Raw genomic sequence first — 23,849 nt, 5'->3', positions numbered from 1 at the left:
TCCAGTCCCCTAGTCAAAACATGCAGACTTGATTATGTTTCTGGCCATAGAGTTCAAATTTCAAATTGTGCTCTACTGAATACTGAATACTATTAACATTGACTCACTTTTCAAGAAGTTGTTCTTGAGTTGCAGGAGGACTAGGTTAAGGTTAGGGAAAATGTTAAAGTGTGTCTTGTCTGTGTCACAGCAGGCAGTCTACCGGTATGTATTGAAGGGGTTGAAGGTTTGTTGTGCTTTATGTATTGGCCTAGCCCTCCAGCCAGCATTGACTTGTTCTGGGTTGACGTCCTTATTTCATCTTTGTCTGAATAGAAGAAAAAAAAAGAAAGAACCATTTCCGTGTCTTTCCTTTCTGTCAATCCTCTGTAGGTTATTGCTTTTTTTCTACCTCAAGTAAGAAAACCTTGACACATACTGTGGTTAATACTGTATGACATTGGGTCCTATGAGATGCGTTTCTCAGTGTAGCCCAGTTCAGAAGCTTCAGGCTGTATTTGGGTGGATATAGCCTGGTTAACGGGGCTGAGTCGGCTCAATCGAACATCGCAACGTTCGCCACGGCAGCTTGCTCGCTTTAGCTCACTCGGTGGTGTCTCTCATTGCTCAAGTTCGCTTGAGACGGCACCCCTCTGTCTATAGGGCGGTTAATGGGGAGGATTTCTGTGTAATATGTACGGATTGGGGGTTTTCTAGTAGTGTATGTACGGATGTCAATCCACATTTGGGTGAGACTGGGTTGGCTATGGATGTCCACATGGAAGGAAAGCAGACCATAGGCAGACATCTGTCTATGCAGATGGTCTGTGGTCTGTGCAGCAATAGGTCTTTCTTGGGTCCATGCATACCTGTCTGTGTGACCTGTCCATGAGAACTGTCTGTGTGACCTGTCCATGAGAACTGTCTGTGTGACCTGTCTGTGTGACCTGTCCATGAGAGCTGTCTGTGTGACCTGTATGTGAGAACTGTCTGTGTGACCTGTCCATGAGAACTGTCTGTGTGACCTGTCCATGAGAACTGTCTGCTCTTTGAGCTGTGCTCAACTTGATTATACTTCCATCTCCACTCCACGGTGCTTTGCCGATGGGATTGCTCAATCGGTCAATCAATGTGGTCAATCAATACACATGATATGTATTTACCTCTTCTTCTTCTTCTGTCGTATGTCCTTAGACCTTCAGCTCCATTGCAGCAAGCCAGTCCAGTGTGTCATTGTCTAGGTCAATTAGACCACGGTCGCCATTCCGTGGCCGTTATATAGGGCAGCTGGTCAGCACGGGAGGCATACTATCATCCGACAGAGGATTGCTCCGCTCCGAGGTGCGCTGCGGGTCGGGAGAGGGTTGCGGTTAGGTTTAGGTGTCTGCCCCGGGGGAGGTTAGGGTTAGGGTGAGGGAGGAGGTAGGTTGTCGTTCGGACCAATGCTCCGTCGGATGAAAGTACTGCACTCGGTCAGCACATGTTCAACAGTCTTTAATGGGTTTCCACATTCGCAGTGGGCACTGTCTGTGAGACCCCACTTCTGCATGGATGGACCAAAGCGTCCCACACCCGTCCTCAGGCGGTTGAGGGTTGTCCACTCCTTGCGGGGGAGGTGCTGGCCAGGAACATCTGTGGGATCCTCGATGTAGTGGTGAATTCTGGATGGTTCTGCTGCCTTCCACTGGTCCCTCCATCTTGCCTTCACCCAGGAAGCCTTGGAGGTGTCGGCTGGTGTTGTACGGAGCAGTTCCTGGGCCTGTGTGACTTGAGACGCATGCGCTGTGGTGTCTCTGTGACGACCTTGTGGAGGAGGTGGGCTTCGCTCAGCTGAGCCTTCCGAGCAAGGGCCAGTGTGGCTGCTTCTCGCCTGACCTCTTGCTGATTCCAGCAAGGACTGGCAGTTGGTTGGTTGGAGTGTATTTACCTCGATATGCTGTCTGTCATTATGTATATGTATACTGTACCTCATACCTCGATGAAGGTACATTTCTTATATATATATATATATATATATATATATATATATATATATATATTGCAGCCATACAAGCAAACATACAAAACATATTTGAAAGTCAAACAGAGATGTCCAACTGGCTTTTGCCTTTGCCAACTAAAATGTCCTGTGTAAATAGCAATTAGGAATGGGCATGGACATCAGTGTTCGCTGAACATATAGAGATTAGAGACATATTTTTCTTCAGTTACTGGGTGTGATGATATCACAGTCTTTGATGCCAAATCTGTTTCCTTGTGCATGTGCGTCACACACACACACACACACACATGCACACAAACACGTATGCACACGTGAGCGCACGCAAGCCTTCTTCAGTAATTCTCCTCGCCGTAATGATCCAAGCTATAATTAGTCAAATCTCGGTCCAGCTGTGACATCACATTATCAAAGAGGTATACAAAGTGGCTTTAGAACGGAGGAAGGGAAAGTGCACGGCTGATGGGCATGAAGGGCTTTCACCGATCCACATCTCCTGGAAAGATGAGAGAGGAATTTAGGTTGCTCTGGTTTGTTATCTTTGAAATACTGTTATTACCTCTTGATGTTTCCTGCCTCGCTCCCTCTCCCTCTCTCTCTCTCTCCCTCCCTCTCTCTCTCTCTCTCTCTCTCTCTCTCTCTCTCTCTCTCTCTCTCTCTCTGCCTTACTCTTGTCCTCCCTCTCCCTCATATGGACGGACCAGCCTGTTCTTTCTGTCTGAGGTTCGACATTTTCTCCTTTGTGCCAATCGCCATGCCCCGTATTCTTTCTCGTAATCTCTCCTCTTTTGTCTTGTGGTCTCGCTTCACTGCCACTTTCTTGCCTTTTACATCTCAGTCTCCCGAGTTCAACGTGCCCGTTCCCTTCCATCTCTGCACCTGTCGTGTCTCTGATACAGTCACCTCGTTAGCACCGTTGGCAGTTAAGATCAGAGAGCTTGACAAGCACAGCAGTGAAATGTGGCAGAGATACTCCTGATTACACAGACTTGGATATAAGACGGCCAATTTGCCTTCACTCTGAGACCCTGTAAACCCACAGATTCAGTGTAAACTGCATTCTGCTGAATCCATATAAAAATAAACAGTATCATTCTTCTCTTCTCTTCTCTTCTCTTCTCTTCTCTTCTCTTCTCTTCTCTTCTCTTCTCTTCTCTTCTCTTCTCTTCTCCTCTTCTCTTCTCTTCTCTTCTCTTCTCTTCTTTCTCTTCTCTTCTCTTCTTCTTGTTTCTTTTCCTATCATCAAGTAGCTTTTAGCTAATAAGACTTTCTGTCCTGTACCTTTAATCCGGGAACCCCTTTTGGAGTTGCTATTCATGTGTACAGTATATAGCAGCAAACTGTGCGTTTTTTGTCATTTTTGAATAAAGTTTTTCAGAAAACTTTGGTCAGGATTTAGAAGGCTTCTTTAGAATCTGCCTCAGGTCTAAATGGGTTAAATGGGATACATGTAGAACCGATAGTTCTACATGTGTCTGCTATAAGGTTTCATTTAAAATAGTCATGGAATGTTTGGGGCTGAAGTACCAAATTAACCAAACATTGTATAATGTGCTGCTAGTATGTCCAATATCCTATCTCTTTCTTTTAATGTTAAAACAGATCATAAAAGCAAGGCTTGTTAGTCGTCTTCCTAACAACCCATAAAGTGAAGCATTTTTAGTTATAGTTATAGAGACTGAGACACTTGAGAACAGGTTAATACAGAGTCAGAGGCTGTGTGTTTGCAGACGTGTGTTAATTCATGCGTGCGCACAACTATTCCGGCTCCATTAAGACTCCACCTCTGCACGCAGTGTCCAATTTTCTTGGCTTTGTAGTAGACTTTGTGTTTTGATTGCTGCTATTCAAAACATAAAATTTGCTTTCAAACACAACCCTGTCCAACTCTGAGAAAGGCCATATCTAATGCATCCAAGTTCAGGCTGGTCCCATGCCATATACTACTATACTTCATAAAGAAGATTATGTGAAATTTCATCCATAACACTTTCAGAGTGCACTAAAGGAGCATCCAGTGATTTGGGTGATTTGGAAAACTCCTGGTAACAAGATGTGCACATGCACCACGCTCTACAGTGGGGGGTGGGGGGGGGGGGGGGGGGGGGGGGGGTGTACAACTGGCCAACAGCACACGCACCAAGGCCCGCCTCCGCTCGATCATGATTGGAGGATGGCCCCTCTCTATCCTGATTGGATGAAGGATGGAACCTGACTGCCAGATTGCGGCAGTATTGAGTTCACAAGTTCCCTCCTCCTGCCTGCATCTGGTCTCTCTCAAGCAGAAACGATGAACCCAGAAGGCAGCGGGACAAAAATCTGATATCTCCATAATAATTCCGAGTTGTAGTCCTGTTAGGTTGTGTTTACATTTGCGCATATCGTTCCGACCAGAATGGGGTGGGGGGGGGGGGGGGGGGGGGGGTGTACAACTGGCCAACAGCACACGCACCAAGGCCCGCCTCGCTCGATCATGATTGGAGGATGGCCCCTCTCTATCCTGATTGGATGAAGGATGTAACCTGACTGCCAGATTGCGGCAGTATTGAGTTCACAAGTTCCCTCCTCCTGCCTGCATCTGGTCTCTCTCAAGCAGAAACGATGAACCCAGAAGGCAGCGGGACAAAAATCTGATATCTCCATAATAATTCCGAGTTGTAGTCCTGTTAGGTTGTGTTTACATTTGCGCATATCGTTCCGACCAGAATTGGTTCGGAGTACTTCGTCTCTGCCCGAGAGAGCCCAGACTCTCCCTTCTGGCAGAATGCAAATGTTGTCCAGCAGGGGCCAAAAACGAAACCTAAGCTTTTTTGACCCCAGGGGTGAACTGGGGACAGGGAAGAACTCCTTGTATGGTCAGCACACTCTATAGCAGTCGTAGTAGGCAACCTTAGGCACCAGGGCCAACATTGGCACAAAGGAGGGTGATCACTGGCACACTGGCAAGTGTGTGAGAGAGTATTTTTGGTTTTAAATAAACTACCGGTATTTAAAAAATCACACCCGTGTGAACTGAGTGGTGCAACTCCCCTCTCCCCCCTCCTCTCTCTCTCTCTCTCTCTCTCTCTCTCTCTCTCTCTATCATTAGCAGGCAACAGTACAGCACTATCTCTCTCTCTCTGTTTCTGGCACAACAGCGCCCCTACTGGTACTAATAGTCATACTCATGCTCATTAACGTCACATAGGCTAACGTCACATAGGCGGACACAGAGTCACGGACGTTGCTGTTCCTTGGAGTGGTTGCACCACTCAAAAAATTCATTAAAACTGAACTCTGTTATTGAGTCTAATGATCATTATAACAACGTGAAAGAAAATATTTGAAAAGAAGCAAAAAATTCAATTAAATGTGTTACTATAATGGTGGTCATTTACATAATCGCCCCGAGACATGCTAGTTCAGTGGGATAACTCGCGTGGATATATATTGGAAAACATGTTATTTATGATGTAAATAATGTGTGAATATTATATCTGACCTTATAGCATTCAGGCTCTGCTAAATGGTGCATTTATATAGCGCCTTTATCCAAGGCAATTTACAGAGATGCATTACCAACCATACACATGGGTTAGGTCAGGGGTCGGCAACCCAAGATGTTGAATGAGCCATTTTCGACCAAAAAAATTAATTCAAAATCTATCTGGAGCCGCAAAGAAATGTAAGCCTTAAAATGCTTATATAATGAAGACAACAGGGCTGCAAGTGGATATTAGCCTATCTATCAAAATAAAAAGTGCGCTATGGTTCAAGCCCGTTCGGAAATAGCGCACTGTGCAATGCAAACTAATAGGCGAGTGCGCTCCCGGTGCGCATTTCCGAACGCAGTCAACGCACCCTCCATTATTATGCCATGTTTTTTGCATTGTGTTCTTACCCGTTTAATGTGATTTCTGTGTGTGGACATCGCTGGAGAGCTTCTCAACATTGGGCATGTAAAATGTCACTTTAATCTTCACACACGACTGCAAGCTCTCATCGGTGAGGCGTGTGCGGTATTTGGATTTAATGTAGTTCATATAGTCACCGTCTGTGAATGGCTTGCCACGTTTTATTTATTGTTTGATAGTTTGTCACTGCAGATTTAGCCATGGTGCGTCATGGCAACTGCAGCCTGTTTTACGCAATCGCTACATTTACATTGTAAACGTGTACATAAACATTCAGATTCCAAATATAAAGTCCTCGCCACATGTGCCACGGGTGTTAGAATGTTGCTGGTACAGCGATTAGCATTGCTGCATCCCGCGTTGTTTAATAAAAAGCATTTTTATCCGAGCAGTTATTTACTGGCCATTGGCTTTCAACTACGCGCCCCCACCCGGTGTGCAACTGTTTCCAACCCCGTTTGAGAAAAGGGGCGCTCGGATAAAAATGCTTTTTATTAAACAACGCGGGATGCAGCAATGCTAATCGCTGTACCAGCACATTTCTAACTCCCGTGGCACATGTGGCGAGGACTTTATATTTTAAATCGGAATGTTTATATACACGTTTGGACTGCGATTGCGTAAAACAGGCTGCTGTTGCGTCATGACTGACAGTCATGTTTCAGGGCTATACTGCAGATTAAGCATACAGGCAATCCATCATAATATTTATTCTACACACTTTTTACAAAATTGGGAAACTTAAGAATGTTTCTGTCACGTTTGGCCTCCTACAGAAACCATAAATTAAAATTAAAAATGTGAAAAAATAAACATTATACATTTTCATAGATTCTTTTGTAATGCTACAGGGAGCCACTAGGGGAGTGCTCAAGAGCCGCAAGCGGCTCTTGAGCCGCCGGTTGCCGACCCCTGGGTTAGGTTAACCAAGCAAGGCACCAACCTGCACATCGGGCGCAATTAGGGGTTCAGAGTCTTGCTCAAGGACACTTCGACACTAAAGGTGTCACACACCGGACGCGTTTTTCGGAAAACCGATGGAGAAACGCCACTTACAAATCCGAATTCACGCTTGGTGTGTGGAGACATTAACTCCCATTCGGTTCCCATTCGGTCACTCTACCCCTGAGCCACTGCTGCCCCTGTTACATAATATGACTCATGGCTTAGTGCAGGAAGAAGAGCAGAGAGATTGCAAAACCCCCACGGGAAGAAAAAAAAAGGTCAATTCATAATATCAATGAATTTAGCAATCCCTATTTTGGTAACTTTTTTAATATTCTTCTGCAAGTCCATTTTTTGCGTTCTGGTATTTAAGAAACGGCCCTTGCCTTGGGGCACGGTGGCACAGTTGGTAGTGCTGTCTCCTCACAGGACTTTTAATGTTTGGTTACAGCACCTTACATTTTACACAATGCTAACCTTACATTTACATGAACTAATGGTTCTGTTTGCTTTAACACTAGCATGTCTGAACTCAATTCACCTACTACTCTGACGGCTGAACGGTCAGGATGACCGTGTTTCATTCCATTTCATTGGCCACTCTCTCCCCCATCTATTCTAATGATCTTCACACCTCTTCCACCCGCCGACGACTTGCCATTGTCTTCTAAATGTTACATTCCAACTAATTTCAACTCAACAGGACAACTCAACTTTTAATTTTAATTTTCAGTTTACCAAACCCACAAGTTAGTGACGGTGACTTGAGAGCGTCCTAGTGAATAGCCTACCCTTGCGCAGCGCAAGGTAATTAACACCAGCTGTCTGCAAATTATTTGGTTATTTGATTATATAAAAATATTTTTGGGACAAAATAAAGGAAGAAAAAAAGCGACCGGATTTGACATCATTTCTCAAGTTGAGCGTCTTTCTCCTGAGATCCCATTCACTGACACAACAAACACAGACAACATTTAGAGGTGGGCACTGGGTCTGGGTTGAAGTAGCCTAATTTACAACACTGTCCGACTTTGTTTTGAGCCAATAAAATACCACGCCAGAGCCAGGCGCATTGATCAGAGTCCGACTAAATACGACATGAGTTATATATTGTCATTTTGTCATGTTGTCATTTTTATATAGGCCTAGAGGGGGAAACATTATAGGCTACACGTGTATAGGTAAGGGCGCATCGATGTAACGGGTTTCAAATTAATATATAGATTGATTGTGGCAGCGGAGACTCGGAGAGGTGCGCATGAGAGAAAAGGAGAGGAGCGGGTGCAGGCAGGCAGAGACATCAAGTGGCTGCTTGCGGAAAAGTTTACAGACAAAGGAGGACTATCTTTTGAGCGACAAAACATTTAGAGGTTCGGAAGGTCTATCTGGTTGGGATGATTTCAAACACTGTATTTTTTTATTTGGAATCGCATCGCAACGCATTATCGCTCCAAGGAAAGGGAATTTCACACTGTGTGTGTGTGTGTGTGTGTGTGTGTGTGTGTGTGTGTGTGTGTGTGCGTGTGCGTGCAAGAGAAACTGCCAGCCTGAATCACTCCAGTTAGACTGACAGATGGATGGACACATCTACCCTGAGGGGAGAGAAACAGAAGCATGCATCACAACAGAATCATCAACACACACACACTGTGTTAGTGTGTGTGAGTGTGTGTGAGCCACACAATTCTTCAATGTAGTATTTTTGTTTGTGTGGGCGGTTGGGTATGTTTAATGGAATTAATGTGATTTAAATATACATGAAAGTAAATTCATGTTTTTATATTGAGAATCAAAGACAGTGAGCCAGAAAGCTGCAGTAAGCCTACACACTGCCCTGGTACATCTTGAAAAAAGATGTCAGGCTACTGTTCATAGACTATAGTTCCGCATTCAACACTCTTGTACCATCTAAATTAGTGTTGAAACTCAGCTGCCTTGGTGTGGGCAGCTCCATCTGTAATTGGCTATTTGATTTTCTGACAGGCAGTCAGTGTGTACGCATATAGGAGAGAGATTCTCATCCACAATTCTCACCAGAACCGGTGCGCCCCAAGTCCAAAGGTATCCACACTCCCTTTTCCATCAAAGGGTCATCTGTCGACATAGTTGATAACTTTAAATTCCTGGCCATACACATCACAGATACATTCACATGGTCACTCAACAACGAGTACATCCTCAAGAAGGCGCAGCAGCGACTGTACTTTTTGAGGCGCCTTAAAGTACAAAAGGACTAGTGAACTTTTATCGCGGTATAATTGAAAGTGTCTTAACTGGCTGTATCACAGTGTGGTACGGTAACATGACCGCTCAGGACTGCAACAGGTACCGTTAAAACAGCAGCTAAAACCATCGGCAGCACAGAATTACCCAGTCTCCACAACATCTACACCACTCGTTGTATGAAAAAAGCCCACAACATCATTAAAGACACCAGCCATCCCGCAAATACCCTGTTCAAACCACTCCCTTCCAAAAAACGCTACCAGAAACGCATCAAATCTCGCACCACCCATCTCAGTAACAGTTTCTACCCCCAGGCAGTCAGGCTGCTGAACAGCTGACCTTGAACTGTATTGCACTGTTTTGTCACTTTCTTGCACTTCTTTTTCTTGCACTATATATGTTTGTTTATGTCCTGTCTGTGTATGTAAGACTGAGAGTGCTCTGAGCAAAATAATTTTCATTGTATTTATACTCTGTATCTATACACATGACAAATAAACCTGAACCTGAACCAGTACGTAAACAGTGATACATCTCCAGTCACACTTTCATTGGATAACTTTCTCTCCCTCTCGCTGTCTCTCGCTGTCTCTCTCTGTCTCTCTCTCTATCTCTCTCTCTCTCTCTCTCTCTCTCTCTCTCTCTCTCTCTCTCTATTTCTCAACTCTAGAAACTCAAGCTTATTTTATTATCACTGAAATATTAATGGCGCAAAAAGTGTATACTTTCTCTGTTCATTTATTTGACTTCGGAATGGAGAGAAAAGGCAAAGAAAGGCCATTAAAAAATGGTTGGGGCAAAAGGATGAGCGAAGCAATATGGAGGCACGTGCTTGCATTATCCTGCGGTTTTACAACAGATACTTAATGAAACCCCCTGTGAGGGTGATAGAAGCCTGTATTTAATTAAGCCTTTATATATTAACCAGGAAGGCTGGGGTGCAGATCTCTACTGTGTGTGTGTGTGTGTGTGTGTGTGTGTGTGTGTGTGTGTGTGTGTGTGTGTGTGTGTGTGTGTGTGTGCGTGTGCGTGTGCATGTGCGCGCATGCGCGAGAGAGAGAGAGAGAGAGAGAGAGAGAGATGGGGGGGGGGGATTGGGAATAAAGATAAATGAGAGTGAAAGATGAACAGAGGAGTGAATGTGTGTGAGAGAGGAAAGAATGAGAGAGAGAGGAAGAGAGAGAGAGAGAGAGTGGCTGCAGACCCCATGAGCTTTGTAAAGACCCAAAGGGGAGGTTGGGGCTGCTCTCGTCGCAGCTTCCAGAATGTCTTCTAATCACATTAGGGGAGAAGCTTTGATTTATATGGGCTCTTTAAGTTCACTTTTCAACCTCGGCGCCTACACTTCCACACCTTTAACAATCTCTGAAATGACTTTGATCTCCTGATTTGGGCATCATACAGTATCTGTGAAGGGCATGCCATGTGAAGACGGTGTAAATCATCATAGGAACTGCTGTCTTTTTCCCCTTTTTTCATGGCAGTGTGATGATGGCTGGTCCAGGGGGAGTTGAGAATGGACCTTAAGCTGCATTGGCTGCTGGGAAATAGATGAGAAAATGGAGGTGGAGGAGAACACACTGAGTCGTACGCCTGTTTCAATCTCCAGATGTCATTATGTGGAAATATTCATTCACATAAAGCACTGCTATCCACAGTGGTAGTTGGTTACATTGGAGCTTCACTCCATTGATATGGGCCAGTGCTGTTAGATGGATTTCAACCTTTTGAAGAATCCCTCCAGGAAATACAAAATAATGACTTTAATAAGCTGAAGCCAGATAAACTAATGTCATGTAATTTTTTGTATTGAAAACAAAACAAACAAAGAAAAGCAAAGTTTTCAATAATATTTGCATCCATTGTCAGATCCACACGGACTCGGATGAGGGCGAGGGGAACATCAAGTACACCGTCTCCGGGGAGGGAGCGGGCACCATCTTCATCATCGACGAGCTGACGGGAGACATCCACGCCACGGAGCGGCTGGACCGCGAGGAGAAGGCCTTCTACACTCTGCGCGCGCAGGCCCGAGACCGGCTCTCTGACGACCCGCTGGAACCCGAGTCCGAGTTCGTCATCAAGGTCCAGGACATCAACGACAGCGAGCCCAAGTTCCTGGAAGGACCGTACATCGGCAGCGTGCCTGAACTATCGCCGATAGGTAAGTACGATGATTTGTCTTCATGTTCTCCTGGAGCGGTTCCAAAAATGCTATGTGGAAAGAAAACCAGGTAAGAAAGATTATGAGTGAGGTTCTGGGGTTGTGGCGAGGTTCATTAGCATCTCGTTAGAGATCTCAACCCTCAGTCGAGAGGATGTAGACTGCAATTTTCTTCTGCGAGGGTTGTCAAACAACAGCACAGTCTTGCAAAAGCTATTATGTGCTATTGTGTGCGTGCATGGGACAATACTGTCAGTGCAGATGCGTGCATGCATGTGTGCGTGCGTGCGTGCGTGCGTGCGTGCGAGCGAGTGAGCGACACCCGGATCAGGACTAAATGGAATGGCTCTTCGCCTGATTAGAATTAATTCCTGCTTCTTCAGCATGATCCAGACCATGAGCGTTTCTGCCTACACTGCTTTCTTTAAAAGAGGGTGAAACAGATGGGAAGCACTAAAATAGTTGACCCCTTCCCTCAAAATAATAAAAAATAAAATACATAATAAATATAATAACAGACTAAGCAAATTGAAAGAACACGAGACGAAGACGATACAAAACCGGCAAAATCTTTAATTTATCTTATCCACAAAGAGGAAAAAACACAGTGATAGGAACCAGGGTTTGAAGTTAGTGAATTAAGCAATATTACACGAGAGGGTTTAACGTGATTATTGCCACGACAGTGATGCGGTAAGGAACGAGACGAAGTCGAGTTCCGCAAGCACCACTGAAGTAATATTGCAATTATACAACATATTTTTTTAATGACAGATGTACGGTAGTCACTACGATCACAAATGTCCCAAGAAACTAGCTAGCCTAGCCACCGAGTTTGCTAGCGCTCTGGTAAAACAAAGCAGCTGAATTATTTGTTTTGATTAGGTGGTGAATGGTGCTGGTTTGATCCACGGCTAGAAGCCGTTTCAACCAATCAGATTGCTTTCTCGAAACGACCTGTTGTATAATGTTCATTAACTAATGCTAATACACATCACCCTTCCCCTTCAGCACCTCCCCCTGTTCAAACCACTGCCCCTTCACAGTCAATTTACATCCTAAGTGTGGCGGTCATGTTTAAAACATAGAACTGGAGCAACTGACCTAATGGGATAATAGAACAGCTACTGCTTAGTCCAGCATTCTTACTTTTGCCGTGCGTGCGTGCGTGCATTTTCCCTCTTAACCCATTAAGACTAAGGACCTGATTCAACAGTTTTAGGGAACAACGTGAGTTGCTATATCAGTGGTGCTCAACAACTTTTCATGTGAAAGACCTCCAATCTATCAATAATGGCAAAAAGCCCCAAAAATATCTTGACACAGATCCTTTCGTGGTTTTAATGGGTGAAGGTGGGTTTTGTTAGCATCGCTAATCCTGTAGCTCACCCTATGTTTTAACAGCGGGTGAACAGCGGCGACTCTGGACGATAAAAATCTCCTAGTGGGCGTTCCTGCTGTCATTACCGTATGTAATGTAAACATATCACCGTTCTGCGTGGAGGCTAAACAAAGGACCGCATTCATTTGATTGGCTATCGTCGGACGATGTCGTCCAAATATTTTCATGTTTTTGAACGACGTTCCTCCGCCCACTTTTCGACTATCACCTCTTCGCCTGCTATCGCCAGTAGTTGCTGCATCCCATAGACAAATAATGCACTTCCGGAAAATACACCAGGCTGTCACCCACTGTTAAAACATACTGTAACCCTGGTGAAAAACATCTGCGGGCTTCCACGTGGCACACGTGCGATAAGGCTACTTTAAACCATGCTAATCAGTGTTGCGGTGTGTGTGCGTAGACTGGACGGGGCTGACATACGCTAGACATCACTCACCTGCTGTTTGTAGCTGTTTCACGTTGCCCACCTTCTGTTTGTAGCTGTTTCACGTTGCCCACCCGCTTGCCTGTCAGCTGCAGGACTGATGGCACCAACAGGTGGGTACGCACCTGAATATATGAGCGAGCATCATTTGCAGGAGTTCCAAAATATATAGACAGGCTTTCTGTGCAGCTCTGCAGTGTCTGCAGTGAGGAGGATGTAGGCAGAGCTGCCATGTCTCACCCTTTGAGTGTGACAGTCACGCAATTTAACCCTTTACCACGCACCACGCCACACATGCCATTTCACACGCATTATAATGATAAATAACAATTTTCTCTGCGTAATAACGCACAAACGGTAAAATAGCCGATATGCATGCAGCGCTGATATGCAGGAGGGTAAACAGTGGACCAAAAATCAGCAGGGTCCCTGACTGTGTGACGCATGGAAATGAGCCATGCAGAGTTTAACATCGCTTCGAAATATTTTTCATCAAAGACAATATAGCCCCCACAAGTTACAACAAGTGAGTAAGTGACCTGTGACTATCTCTCTTCTTAACTGGTGTGTGGCGTCTCTTGCGTGATATGAGGAAGTGGAACGGTGCCATAGCCCATGCACATTATAGGGACAAAGTTGTGTGTGTGTGTGTGTGTGTGTGTGTGTGTGTGTGTGTGTGTGTGTGTGTGTGTGTGTGTGTGTGTGTGTGTGTGTGTGTGTGTGTGTGTGTGTGTGTGTGTGTGTGTGTGTGTGTGTGTGTGTGTGTGTGTGTGTGTGTGTGTGTGTGTGTGTGTGTGTGTGTGTGTGTGTGTGTGTGTGTGTGTGTGTGTGTGAAGTGAAGTGAAGGGGGAGGGGCCGCATCGCGACTTGTTTCTGTTCATAGAGAGAGAGAGAGCCCACAGATGTGTTTGAACTAAGAAAATGTAAAAATAAGGAATTTTCCCACATTCCAGTTTTCTGACATATTCCCCAATTTCCACTGAGATTATGGGGTGAATGAATGTGGCCAGACCCATCTTCTCTTTCTGTCATAGTGACATTGTCCTGCATCAGATCATGTCCAAATCAGGTTCTCCAATCTCCAGTAGCCTCTTCAGTTTTTTTGAGTGGTGCAACCACTCCCTTACGGAGCTATGTGTGTGGCTGGCTGGGTCTGAGCACTATGTGTGTGGCTTGCTGGCTGGCTGGGTCTGAGCACTATGTGTGTGGCTTGCTGGCTGGCTGGGTCTGAGCACTATGTGTGTGGCGTGCTGGCTGGCTGGGTCTGAGCACTATGTGTGTGGCTGGCTGGCTGGGTCTGAGTACTATGTGTGTGGCTTGCTGGCTGGCTGGCTGGGTCTGAGGAGCATAGATAAGATAGATATCTTTTTCATTTCTACTTTAAGCATGAGGAGGCTGTCAGTGCAGGGAGAGCAGCTGGCATGGAGGTGAAGACATCAGTGTTAAGGTTAAATATCAACGTTAAAACGGGCCAAATCGACATTAAAAAAGCCAATTTTCTTCGCCGCCGCCCTTCGGACGGCGTTGAACACATTAAGACACTATAGAGTCTCACTCTTGACATTTTCTGAAATATGGCAGCCCTGATGTAGGGGAAACGAATGCCCAGTTGGGTGGTGGTGCACCACTAAAAAATCACACCCGTGTGAAGTGAGGGGTGCTCTTATCATCTTCGCCGACCTCCTCCACATGGCCTAGTTCTTTCACGTCTCAGGTAAATGTGGGGCATTACACCACACTATACCACTTCTTGGTCATGTTATACCGACGCAAATAATATTAACGAGAATTAAATAGATCTGACGTGAATTCGCCTTTCATCGTCAATGGCAAATGTGACACAAGTTATGACAAAAAGCTGTTTATGAGCGGCTAGCGCCCCCTCAAAGAAAGTGCCAACCGATCAGTGCCTCAAATCACTAAAAGCTAAAAATCTATAAAACTAGTACACACACACACACACACACACACACACACACACACAACCGTACTTCCTGTTATTGTACAAGCCCATATTGCACTTAAAACATGTATAGCAGCAAAAGATCATGTTTTCGTGAATATTGTGTGCCTATTTATTTGTTGTCACCGTTGGGCTGTTTAGTAATGTAACGTCTTTGCAGGAGGTAATGACGAATCCATAGTCTCCTGGTGTTAAATTAGTACAACTGGTCTGAATTCTATCTGACACTTGAACAAGCATTGATCTAATTGCCTTTGTAGTGGTGCCATCGCACCTGTTGGGCCAGTCAATTCCATAGAGTTAAGGATAATGATTGTGTGCCGTGCACCTAATCGGACAAATGTGAGAACCATTGATGTGAAGCGAGGCTTTAGACTTGCAGCAGGTTGGAAGCATTATATCCACAATAGTGCTATGCTCACTTTGCTGTTTCATGGCCAACCGTATAGCCCACCGCCATGAAAAACGCTCTGCCATTATAATGAGAAAGTAATCAGGAAGCTGCCTTGGGCATATTCATTTTCAGAGTAACACACACACACACACCCCCCCCCACACACACACACACACACACACACACACACAGAGCAGAGACTGGGCAGTGGCAGCGGCCGTCTGTTTGACTGGCATCTGCTATATCATTCAAAAGCTGTTTTTGTTTAGCCTTGGTTGGATGAGGACAGGCAAAGTGATCTGTCAATAAATTAATGATGAATAGAGTAGAGGCTTGAGTGGTAACTAAGTAACTAAGTACATTTAAGTACCGTACTTAAGTACAATTGTGAGGTATTTGTACTTTACTTGAGTATTTTCAATTTCCAATACTTTTACTTCTACACCAAATATTGTACTATTACTTCAGTGATAACATTTTGGATAATTGCTAATTGGACAGAGTTCCATATCTCTCTCTTCTTCTTCTTCTTCTTCTTCTTCTTCTTCTTCTTCTTCTTCTTCTTCTTCTTCTTCTGTTTGTTTTACGGTGGTTTGCATGCAGCTGCCATGCATATCTCTCTCAAATGAAGTGTTGCAGGCTGGCTGTACTGTACATATAGACCTCTTTGATCATGTTTCTCGTTATGGTTCGCCAACCTCTTTATTTTCCAAAAGTGGACGTCACCGTAATGTAAATCACCTGCCATGTTAAAAGCTGTCCATTTGCTGATGGAGAGGCACAGGTCTGTCCATTTAAAATGAGGATGGCTTTTACTTTTTCAAATTCCTCTAATGTAGTGAAGCCCTGACAAAGCCCTGTGGCCCACTGAATGGTTGAATAGTATTCATGGAGTCCACTTAGACCTGTGTCCACTGAATGGTTGAATAGTATTCATAGGGTCCACTTAGACCTGTGCAGTTTGTAAAGGCCAAACATAGTAGGAGGTGGAACAGCTAAAAAGGCCTGGGGGTGGGGCTGTCTGGCTCGGGATGTGAGAACATGATTTACCTTTGAAAGTAGTACACAGAAGATAAGAAAACACTGTACCACCTGAACAAGCACTGCATTATATAATAGAATGGGCTCCGATGGAGATTTAAATATATGTACTGTATATATCAAATGGGGGTCCGTGGCCCAATCCCGATGATCAAACTGAAGATCCTTGAAATGAAAAAGGTTGATATGCAAGGCAAGCAAGCAAGAAATATTATTATATCAACCTTTTTTTATTGCGACTGGCTATCTTTACTAGACGTAAACTACCATGTTACATCATCATTCCATTGTTGAACCGAAGAAGGCCTACAATTTGAATAAAAACTAGAAAAAGTGCCCTTCCGGGCACAGGTCTCCACCAGGTTATCCACAGATCCGTGCAGTTAGAGGTAAAAACACTTTTGGGCCAGTTATAGCGCCACCTTGAGGCTGAGTTGAAATTGTTCATGTGGCATTTCGTCCTGGGCCTAGTGGGAATGTGGGTGCACAATTTCACGGAAATCACGCGATGTGTTCATGATTTGCAGCATTTTGTTTGAAACTGAGCACTCCTGTGAACTTTGGAAGCCAATCTTAACCAATCAGGATGGAGTCTGATAAATCTGAAAGACCCGTTTCGTTGAATGGCTCTAGAGAGACTGTGTACCAATTTGCGTGATGTTTGGACAAAATCTGTAGGTGTACTGTGCAAAAACTTGTTTTGCACAAAGCGGCCTCCTGGTGGCGCTATAACAGGCCGTTCTGGAAAGTTTGGGGCAGAGGTTCATGGTTGGCATCCAGGGAGTGTGTGTGCAAAATTTGGCATCGACCGGGTTAACGGTGGCTGAGATTAGCTGTTCACGGACGGACGGACGGACGGACGGACGGACGGACACACGGACACACGGACGGACGGACGGCGTGCAAAACATACTCTCCCCATGCCTTCGGCTGGTGGAGACAATAACCAGACCATCTCATCAAAGGTAGAAGCTAACGTTAGCTGTGTTATAGCAGCCTGATCTGCATTCTGAATTAGCTGCTCGAAGCTTTCTCACCTGGGTCACTCTCGAGCTCCAGCCACCCTTTGTTCATCTTTGTATTTATGCACAATGCATTGATATCATGGTCACAGAATGCATATGAATCCTTAACGCTGTGATTACATCATCTACAATTCCTTGCGGGTAGCTGTTGTTAGCTGGAGCCATAGGCTGGAGCCTGGAAATAAACACAAAAGACAGCATTGACGCCTACATTCTACGTCACTATTGTACAGCCCGAGTGGAATAGTATGAGAGAGTGACGACACTAGCGTTGACTCCTATTGTAACAATGGAATACGGAAGTGCTCATTTTTTTTATCTCAATGAGATAGTTCCAATGTTTGGAACTATATCCCACAGGCAACCGCTTTGCGGTGAGATCAAATCGTGTCGCCACTCTCTTACTATTCCACTCTGGGTACGGCCAGAGAGAGACAACTCCAGGCTCAACGCCAGGCTTTACGGAATGCATTGGAGTATGGGCTCGCGCGAGTACATGAACCACGTGACCAGGCTATTTTCTGCCCCCTCAATGTCGTAACTCTGTCTTCTCGTCTTATGGCCCTGGGTACTCTAAGCCTTAGAGTACCCAGGGCCATAAGACGAGAAGACAGACCTTAGAGTCTAAGGTACTCAGGGTACGGCCGAAGCTGCAGTCCCGTGGAGAGAAACGTCGCCACATAGCGGCCATCTTGCTACAGTACGCTCGCTCACTCATAACTTAATTGTGTCTATGGTGTAGTACTGTAGTTTTTTTATTAACCATAACGATAACTTGCAAAAATTTCAAACTATTTTCAAACAGTTTGGTTTGTTATAAACATGAATGACGTCAGCGAGCTTGTAATGGACTTTCATATAAAAATAGCATTACGGGTAAGCAGATAATCCTCCTGATCCTGGATCATAGCCACCTTTATAACTAACCAAACCGTTTGAAAATCCGTCGAGATTTCAGCAAGTTATATTTTGGTCACACCATGGTCACGCCTCGTGACGTCACGCCACCATTATGGCCATCTCCATATATGAAGATCCTCATTGATTGATTGATTGAAATATTTTTAACAGTTTGCAGGAAGTACAATTCAAGCACAACTCAATACAAAGACTGTTAACTGAGTGGACGACCCAATAAAGCATTACACTTGTTTACAAGAGGGTCCACCTTGTTCAATTAATCAAAACATTTAGAGACATACAAATATACACCCCTGGGTCAATAATCTAATGTGATCCTGGGCTCTACACACCCTCCGCCATGGGGAGAGCAACAGACTTGAACTCATGCTTCCTTCATGCATGAGTGTCCAAGTTGCTCCTTTACACCTGACAGGGGGGAGTTTCCCTGATTGGACGTAGCGTGTGGAAGGAACATGTTATTCCAACCAGTTCCTTTCGTCTCCATCAGGCTGACCAGGGGGAGGCAGTTTAGAGACCAGGATTACTGCATGTTTTTTGTGAGGGTACCTACCCTAGGCCGGGGACACGGGGAGAACATGCAAACTCCACACAGAAAGGCCCTTTCGCCAACCCCGCCTCGGGTATGGGCACGCGGAGGAGGAAACACGCTGCCAGCACCCACAGCATCCCGAGCGGGAATCGAACCCAGGACCTTCTAGCTGTGAGAAGCACTACCAACTGTGCCCACCGTGCCCCAAATATACACTTACAGTATATAAAGCCAAAGAGCAGAACGGGAATTCATCATAAGGGAGGTAAAAAGGGAAAAGAAAATAATTTAGTCCCTTGTTTGTGCCAAATCTGGGTTGCACATGGTTTGTTGCACTCCCTCTGCTGTTGTGGGTGTGGACTTCTTTAACATTAAGGAAGTATTTGGACAGGTACATGCATATCTTGGTGGTGTATCGAATCTTGTGGACCAGAACCATTGCAAGATTCTGTACTCTGTCTTCGACCCTAAGCCATTCCAGCCTGTCAAAGTGGGCAGGGGTGAAGGGGGTTCGGGGGGTGAGGCCAAGTAGGAGCCTGATGAGTTTGTTTTGGGAAGTCTGGAGCCTACTTTTAAGGGCCTTTGAGGTGCTGTGGTAGTGGTCAGAGATGGAACTGCAGGCGGGCCCATGCATTTAGCACGAGGAAACCCCGCCCCGCTGCATGGGGTTTAACATTGAGCGCTTGTTTGCACTTCCGTTGGTGGTCAATTGCGGAAGTAGAGCATTCTTCCGGGTGCTTCAAAACGCCACTGAGCAACTTCCATTGAAATGAATAGCAGGGGGCAGGGCTGGCCACACTTTATCCTTTATAACTGGTGTGTGCGACTTCAACTTAATCTGACTAATGACTAATGAGGCGAGTCAGTGAAGTCAGGTCAGTGTGAAGAGGAGCAAAGTCAGCAAACAATGAAATACACTAGTAAAATGATTAATGTAATGAGCAGAGATGCAGTGCAAACAAAACAAACACATCAGATTGATACTGTTTTAATAGCTCAACTGTTACAAGCTTCCAAGAAATTGAGAGAACATGAATGTAAATCCTGGACTCTGGACTTGACTTGAATTTACAAAAGATTATTATTTATTTTTTTCAAAACAAAAAAGTAAGGCAGTTCTGTTTGACTTTACCTGTACGGATACAGTTGAAGTTCTACTCTCTAATGTAAGCACACCCCAATACATGCATGTCATATTCATACTGTATATTACCCTACCTTGTTTGGTGCTGCAGTACCAAAAGCCAGCAACAACCCAAGAAGGGTGAGTCGCACCACTCTCTCCATGATGGGTTCCACTTAATGATGCCTTAGAGGAAAGATTCAGTCCATTCCACCAAGGTCACTATTGGATATATACTCCTCTGTCATCAGTCCAAAATCCAAGATCTTGCAATGGTTATATCTGATATCAGTTATTCTCTGTGGATAACAATAGTAAATTGAACAAATTATATTCTTCCTGTTGTCTGTACAGTATATGTTTGTTTAGTTTAGTTTAGTTTGGTTTATTTAGGATCCCCATTAGCTGTTACACCTGGCAACAGCTATTCTTCCTGGGGTCCTCACAGAATAATATACATACAAAAATTGAAATAAAAACAACATTACAGATATCACAAAATAAATACATTAAAGCATAACAACCACGGTTAGTGCATTCACTCTAGATTACATTATCTGGTACAATTTACCATATATACAAAAAGTCCTTCAGTCTTTTCTTAACACATTGATTGCTAACTTTTGAAATTCTACTCAGGATTGCTTCTGCTAAGCGATTAACATTGGACTTTTTAACTTTTTAGGGGCCCACAGCGAGGGGCCTCTTATAGCACATCGCACATTGCATAAATCAAAAGGAAGCCAAACTAGTCCACTTCAATTTAAAAAAAAAAATATGATTCTACCATCTTCCATTCTGGAGATATTGACCTTTTTCTAAAACCTGCTTTTCACTGCACGCTGCTCTTTTGAAAAAACAGCAGAGATATGGAAGGTTGAAGTTGACAGACATTGACAGACAGATATAAAAATGAACACAAATAATATCATATACATACTACACACTGAATGAAAGCCCTGAATGTCTACTTTTAGGAGGAAAACAAATACACATGGTCCCATGTATAGTTTGTCAGTAATTGGCTGTTGAATGCAGCTTGCGCCCACCAGAGAGGATTTCAGAAAATGCATGGACCTGAAGAACCATTATTCACAAAATAAGGCCTATAGCGACATGTACATACTATATACCGTATGAAACAGAAGACTCTCTGCTTTCATAAGAAAAATACTTCTACTGTAATAATAATAAAAATCACACCCCTGTGAAGTGAGCAGTGCAATGTTGCACAACATTGCACTGCTCACTTCACATGGGTGTGATTTTTATTATTATTACAGTAGAAGTATTTTTCTTATGAAAGCAGAGAGTCTTCTGTTTCATACGGTATATAGTATGTACATGTCGCTATAGGCCTTATTTTGTGAATAATGGTTCTTCAGGTCCATGCATTTTCTGAAATCCTCAGAGTATTTTAGACAAGACAAGGAACTGACAACTAAATATTCACAAAATAAGGCCTATACATACTATATACCGTATGAAACAGAAGACTCTCTGCTTTCATAAGAAAAATACTTCTACTGTAATAATAATGAAAATCACACCCCTGTGAAGTGAGCAGTGCAATGTTGCACTGCTCACTTCACAACATTGCACTGCTCACTTCACATGGGTGTGATTTTTATTATTATTACAGTATTAGTTTTTTTCTTATGAAAGCAGAGAGTCTTCTGTTTCATACGGTATATAGTATGTACATGTCGCTATATGCCTTATTTTGTGAATAATAGTTCTATAGGTCCATGCTTTCTCTAATCAGACCAGTGTGTGTCCAGTGGAAACCTCGTATGAATCTGATCTCAGGTCAGAATGGGCTAAAGTTCTCTCTGAAAAAGAGAATTTTATAAATGAAATGGATTCAATAGTCTAGTATTGACAAACAGTATATGGGATATGTGTATTTTATTTGTTTTCCTCCTAAAATTAGACATTTAGGGCTTTCATTCAGTGTGTAGTATGTATATGATACTTTATTTATGTTTATATCTGCCTGTCATGATAACGTCATGATGATGATGATTCTATGCACATATGTGATCATTGTCTCAGTAAACAAAATCAACAGATCGTTTGATAGCATAACAGTGACTTGAGAGGTTGACATGTCTGGACATGAACCACAGGAGCGACTCAACTCGCAGTGGGGGGGGGGGTTCCACGACATGTCTGGACATGAACCACAGGAGCGATAAGCGTAGCCAGGCTGGCTGTGATTTCGACAAAATGACAGACAACACGATGGCTTCCGCAGCTTAGGATTGTATTAGTTATCCATTACAAACGGGTCGATTACGTCCCAGACGCCTTATCACTGCAATTGGCTGGCGAAGGCGCTATGGCGATTATGGTGATCAACTGCCGAGAATCTTTTTTCCGAGAATGAGAGTAGCATTGCAAACTGCAAAACGATCGATCGCAACTCGCAGTGTGGGGGGGGTTCCACGGTGTGATATCTGCTAGCCTAGTATACTGCTTCTTTGTCCAAACATGGCTGACGCGACGGCGAAAAAAAGACAGTTGGTCAGATGTATACTGCTTCTCCTATGGCGGTCCTTCGAGAATACGTCATTCGTTTCGCGTATACCTGTCCGTGAAATGGCGATCGACCGTTGGAGATTATTATTGGTTTATATACGGGTTTATATTTCCGAGAATGAGGCGGCAGACCGGTGAGTTGTCGTTGGAAAGAATTAGAGAGGGCTGTGTCGAGTGGATCTGTGTGAATGAGTGGGGGGGGGGGAGAAACTGTAATGCGATGGAGAGATGCCTCGGGAGAAACCATGTAGAAACAGGAGGGGAAGGGTAATCGAGTGTATTCACAAATTTCACACACACTAGAAAATGGGTAGCTCCATTTTAGATCCCCTGATCTGCGTTGGTCTATGCCGTGTGCAGGACGGCGATGCCGCCTCCCCAGTACGTCGTAATGGATACGGCATGCCTGGAATGTGGTTAGACCAGGCCTCTTTTCAGGAGGTGGGGGGCTTTAAACTCCCGGATCTCACAGCGGATCTTTCTGGAGGTGATCAGTGTTACATTATGTGTTGTCCGGGCGTCAGAGAAGTTGATGTACAGTATACAGTAAAAACACCAATAAAACGCTTTAGAGCGTGATGCGCAGACGGCGCTCGAGATTAATAAAACGCTTTAGAGCGTTTTGCGCAATCGATGAGTTAAAATGCCTTTTACCCTTAATTTCTGTAATGCATACTGGTAGAGAGTTCCAGAAAGTCATTGCCCTGTACATGACTGTATTCTTCATTGCATCAGTTCTTGGCTTAGGCACTGTAAATCGACCCATTGCAACATGTCTGGTATTATGTATATGTCTATCGCTGGTATAATGAATATTTTTATATAAGCATTTTGATTTTTTATTTGAACAAATGTTCCTAAACAATCCAGCCAGACTAGCAGCTAATCTCTGCTCCACCAACAGCCATGACAGCTTATATGATGATTTAACAGTGTACTAGATCTAGTATTGCAGTTCAGGGCAAGGCAAGCTGCCTTATTCTGGGCTATTTGTAATTTACGCAGGTCCTTTTTAGCTGCATTGGACCACACAACTGGACAATAGTCAAGGTGGGATATCACTAGTGCCTGGATGACCAGGACAGCAGATGTTGGAGTTAAAAACTCAGCACATCTCCTAATCATGGACAAACCCCCTCCCATTTTCTTAGTTATGTTTTGAATATGAGTAGACCATGTTAGATGACTGTCTAATGTAACCCCAAGTAGTTTTGTTTCATCTACCTGCTCAACTGCTAGATTGCTCAGTTTCAGATTCAATTTGGGTTTTGACT

At 44.2% G+C, this 23,849-nt stretch overlaps 1 protein-coding gene across 1 annotated transcript in view; it reads left to right on the top strand.

The window, feature by feature from the left end:
• LOC310862593 (cadherin-22-like) overlaps positions 1 to 23,849 on the top strand; it is a gene marked incomplete at both ends in the record, with an annotated part of 136,225 nt that overhangs the window by 3,745 nt on the left and 108,631 nt on the right. The window contains 1 exon segment of the mRNA XM_083770572.1: positions 10,912 to 11,206. Coding sequence (XP_083626698.1) covers positions 10,912 to 11,206 — 295 coding nt within the window.

Source organism: Protomyctophum parallelum (genome assembly GCF_964188405.1).
Source record: "Protomyctophum parallelum genome assembly, chromosome: 8".
Classification (NCBI taxonomy): Eukaryota; Metazoa; Chordata; class Actinopteri; order Myctophiformes; family Myctophidae; genus Protomyctophum; species Protomyctophum parallelum.
This window is presented reverse-complemented; position numbering and strand designations above follow the sequence as displayed.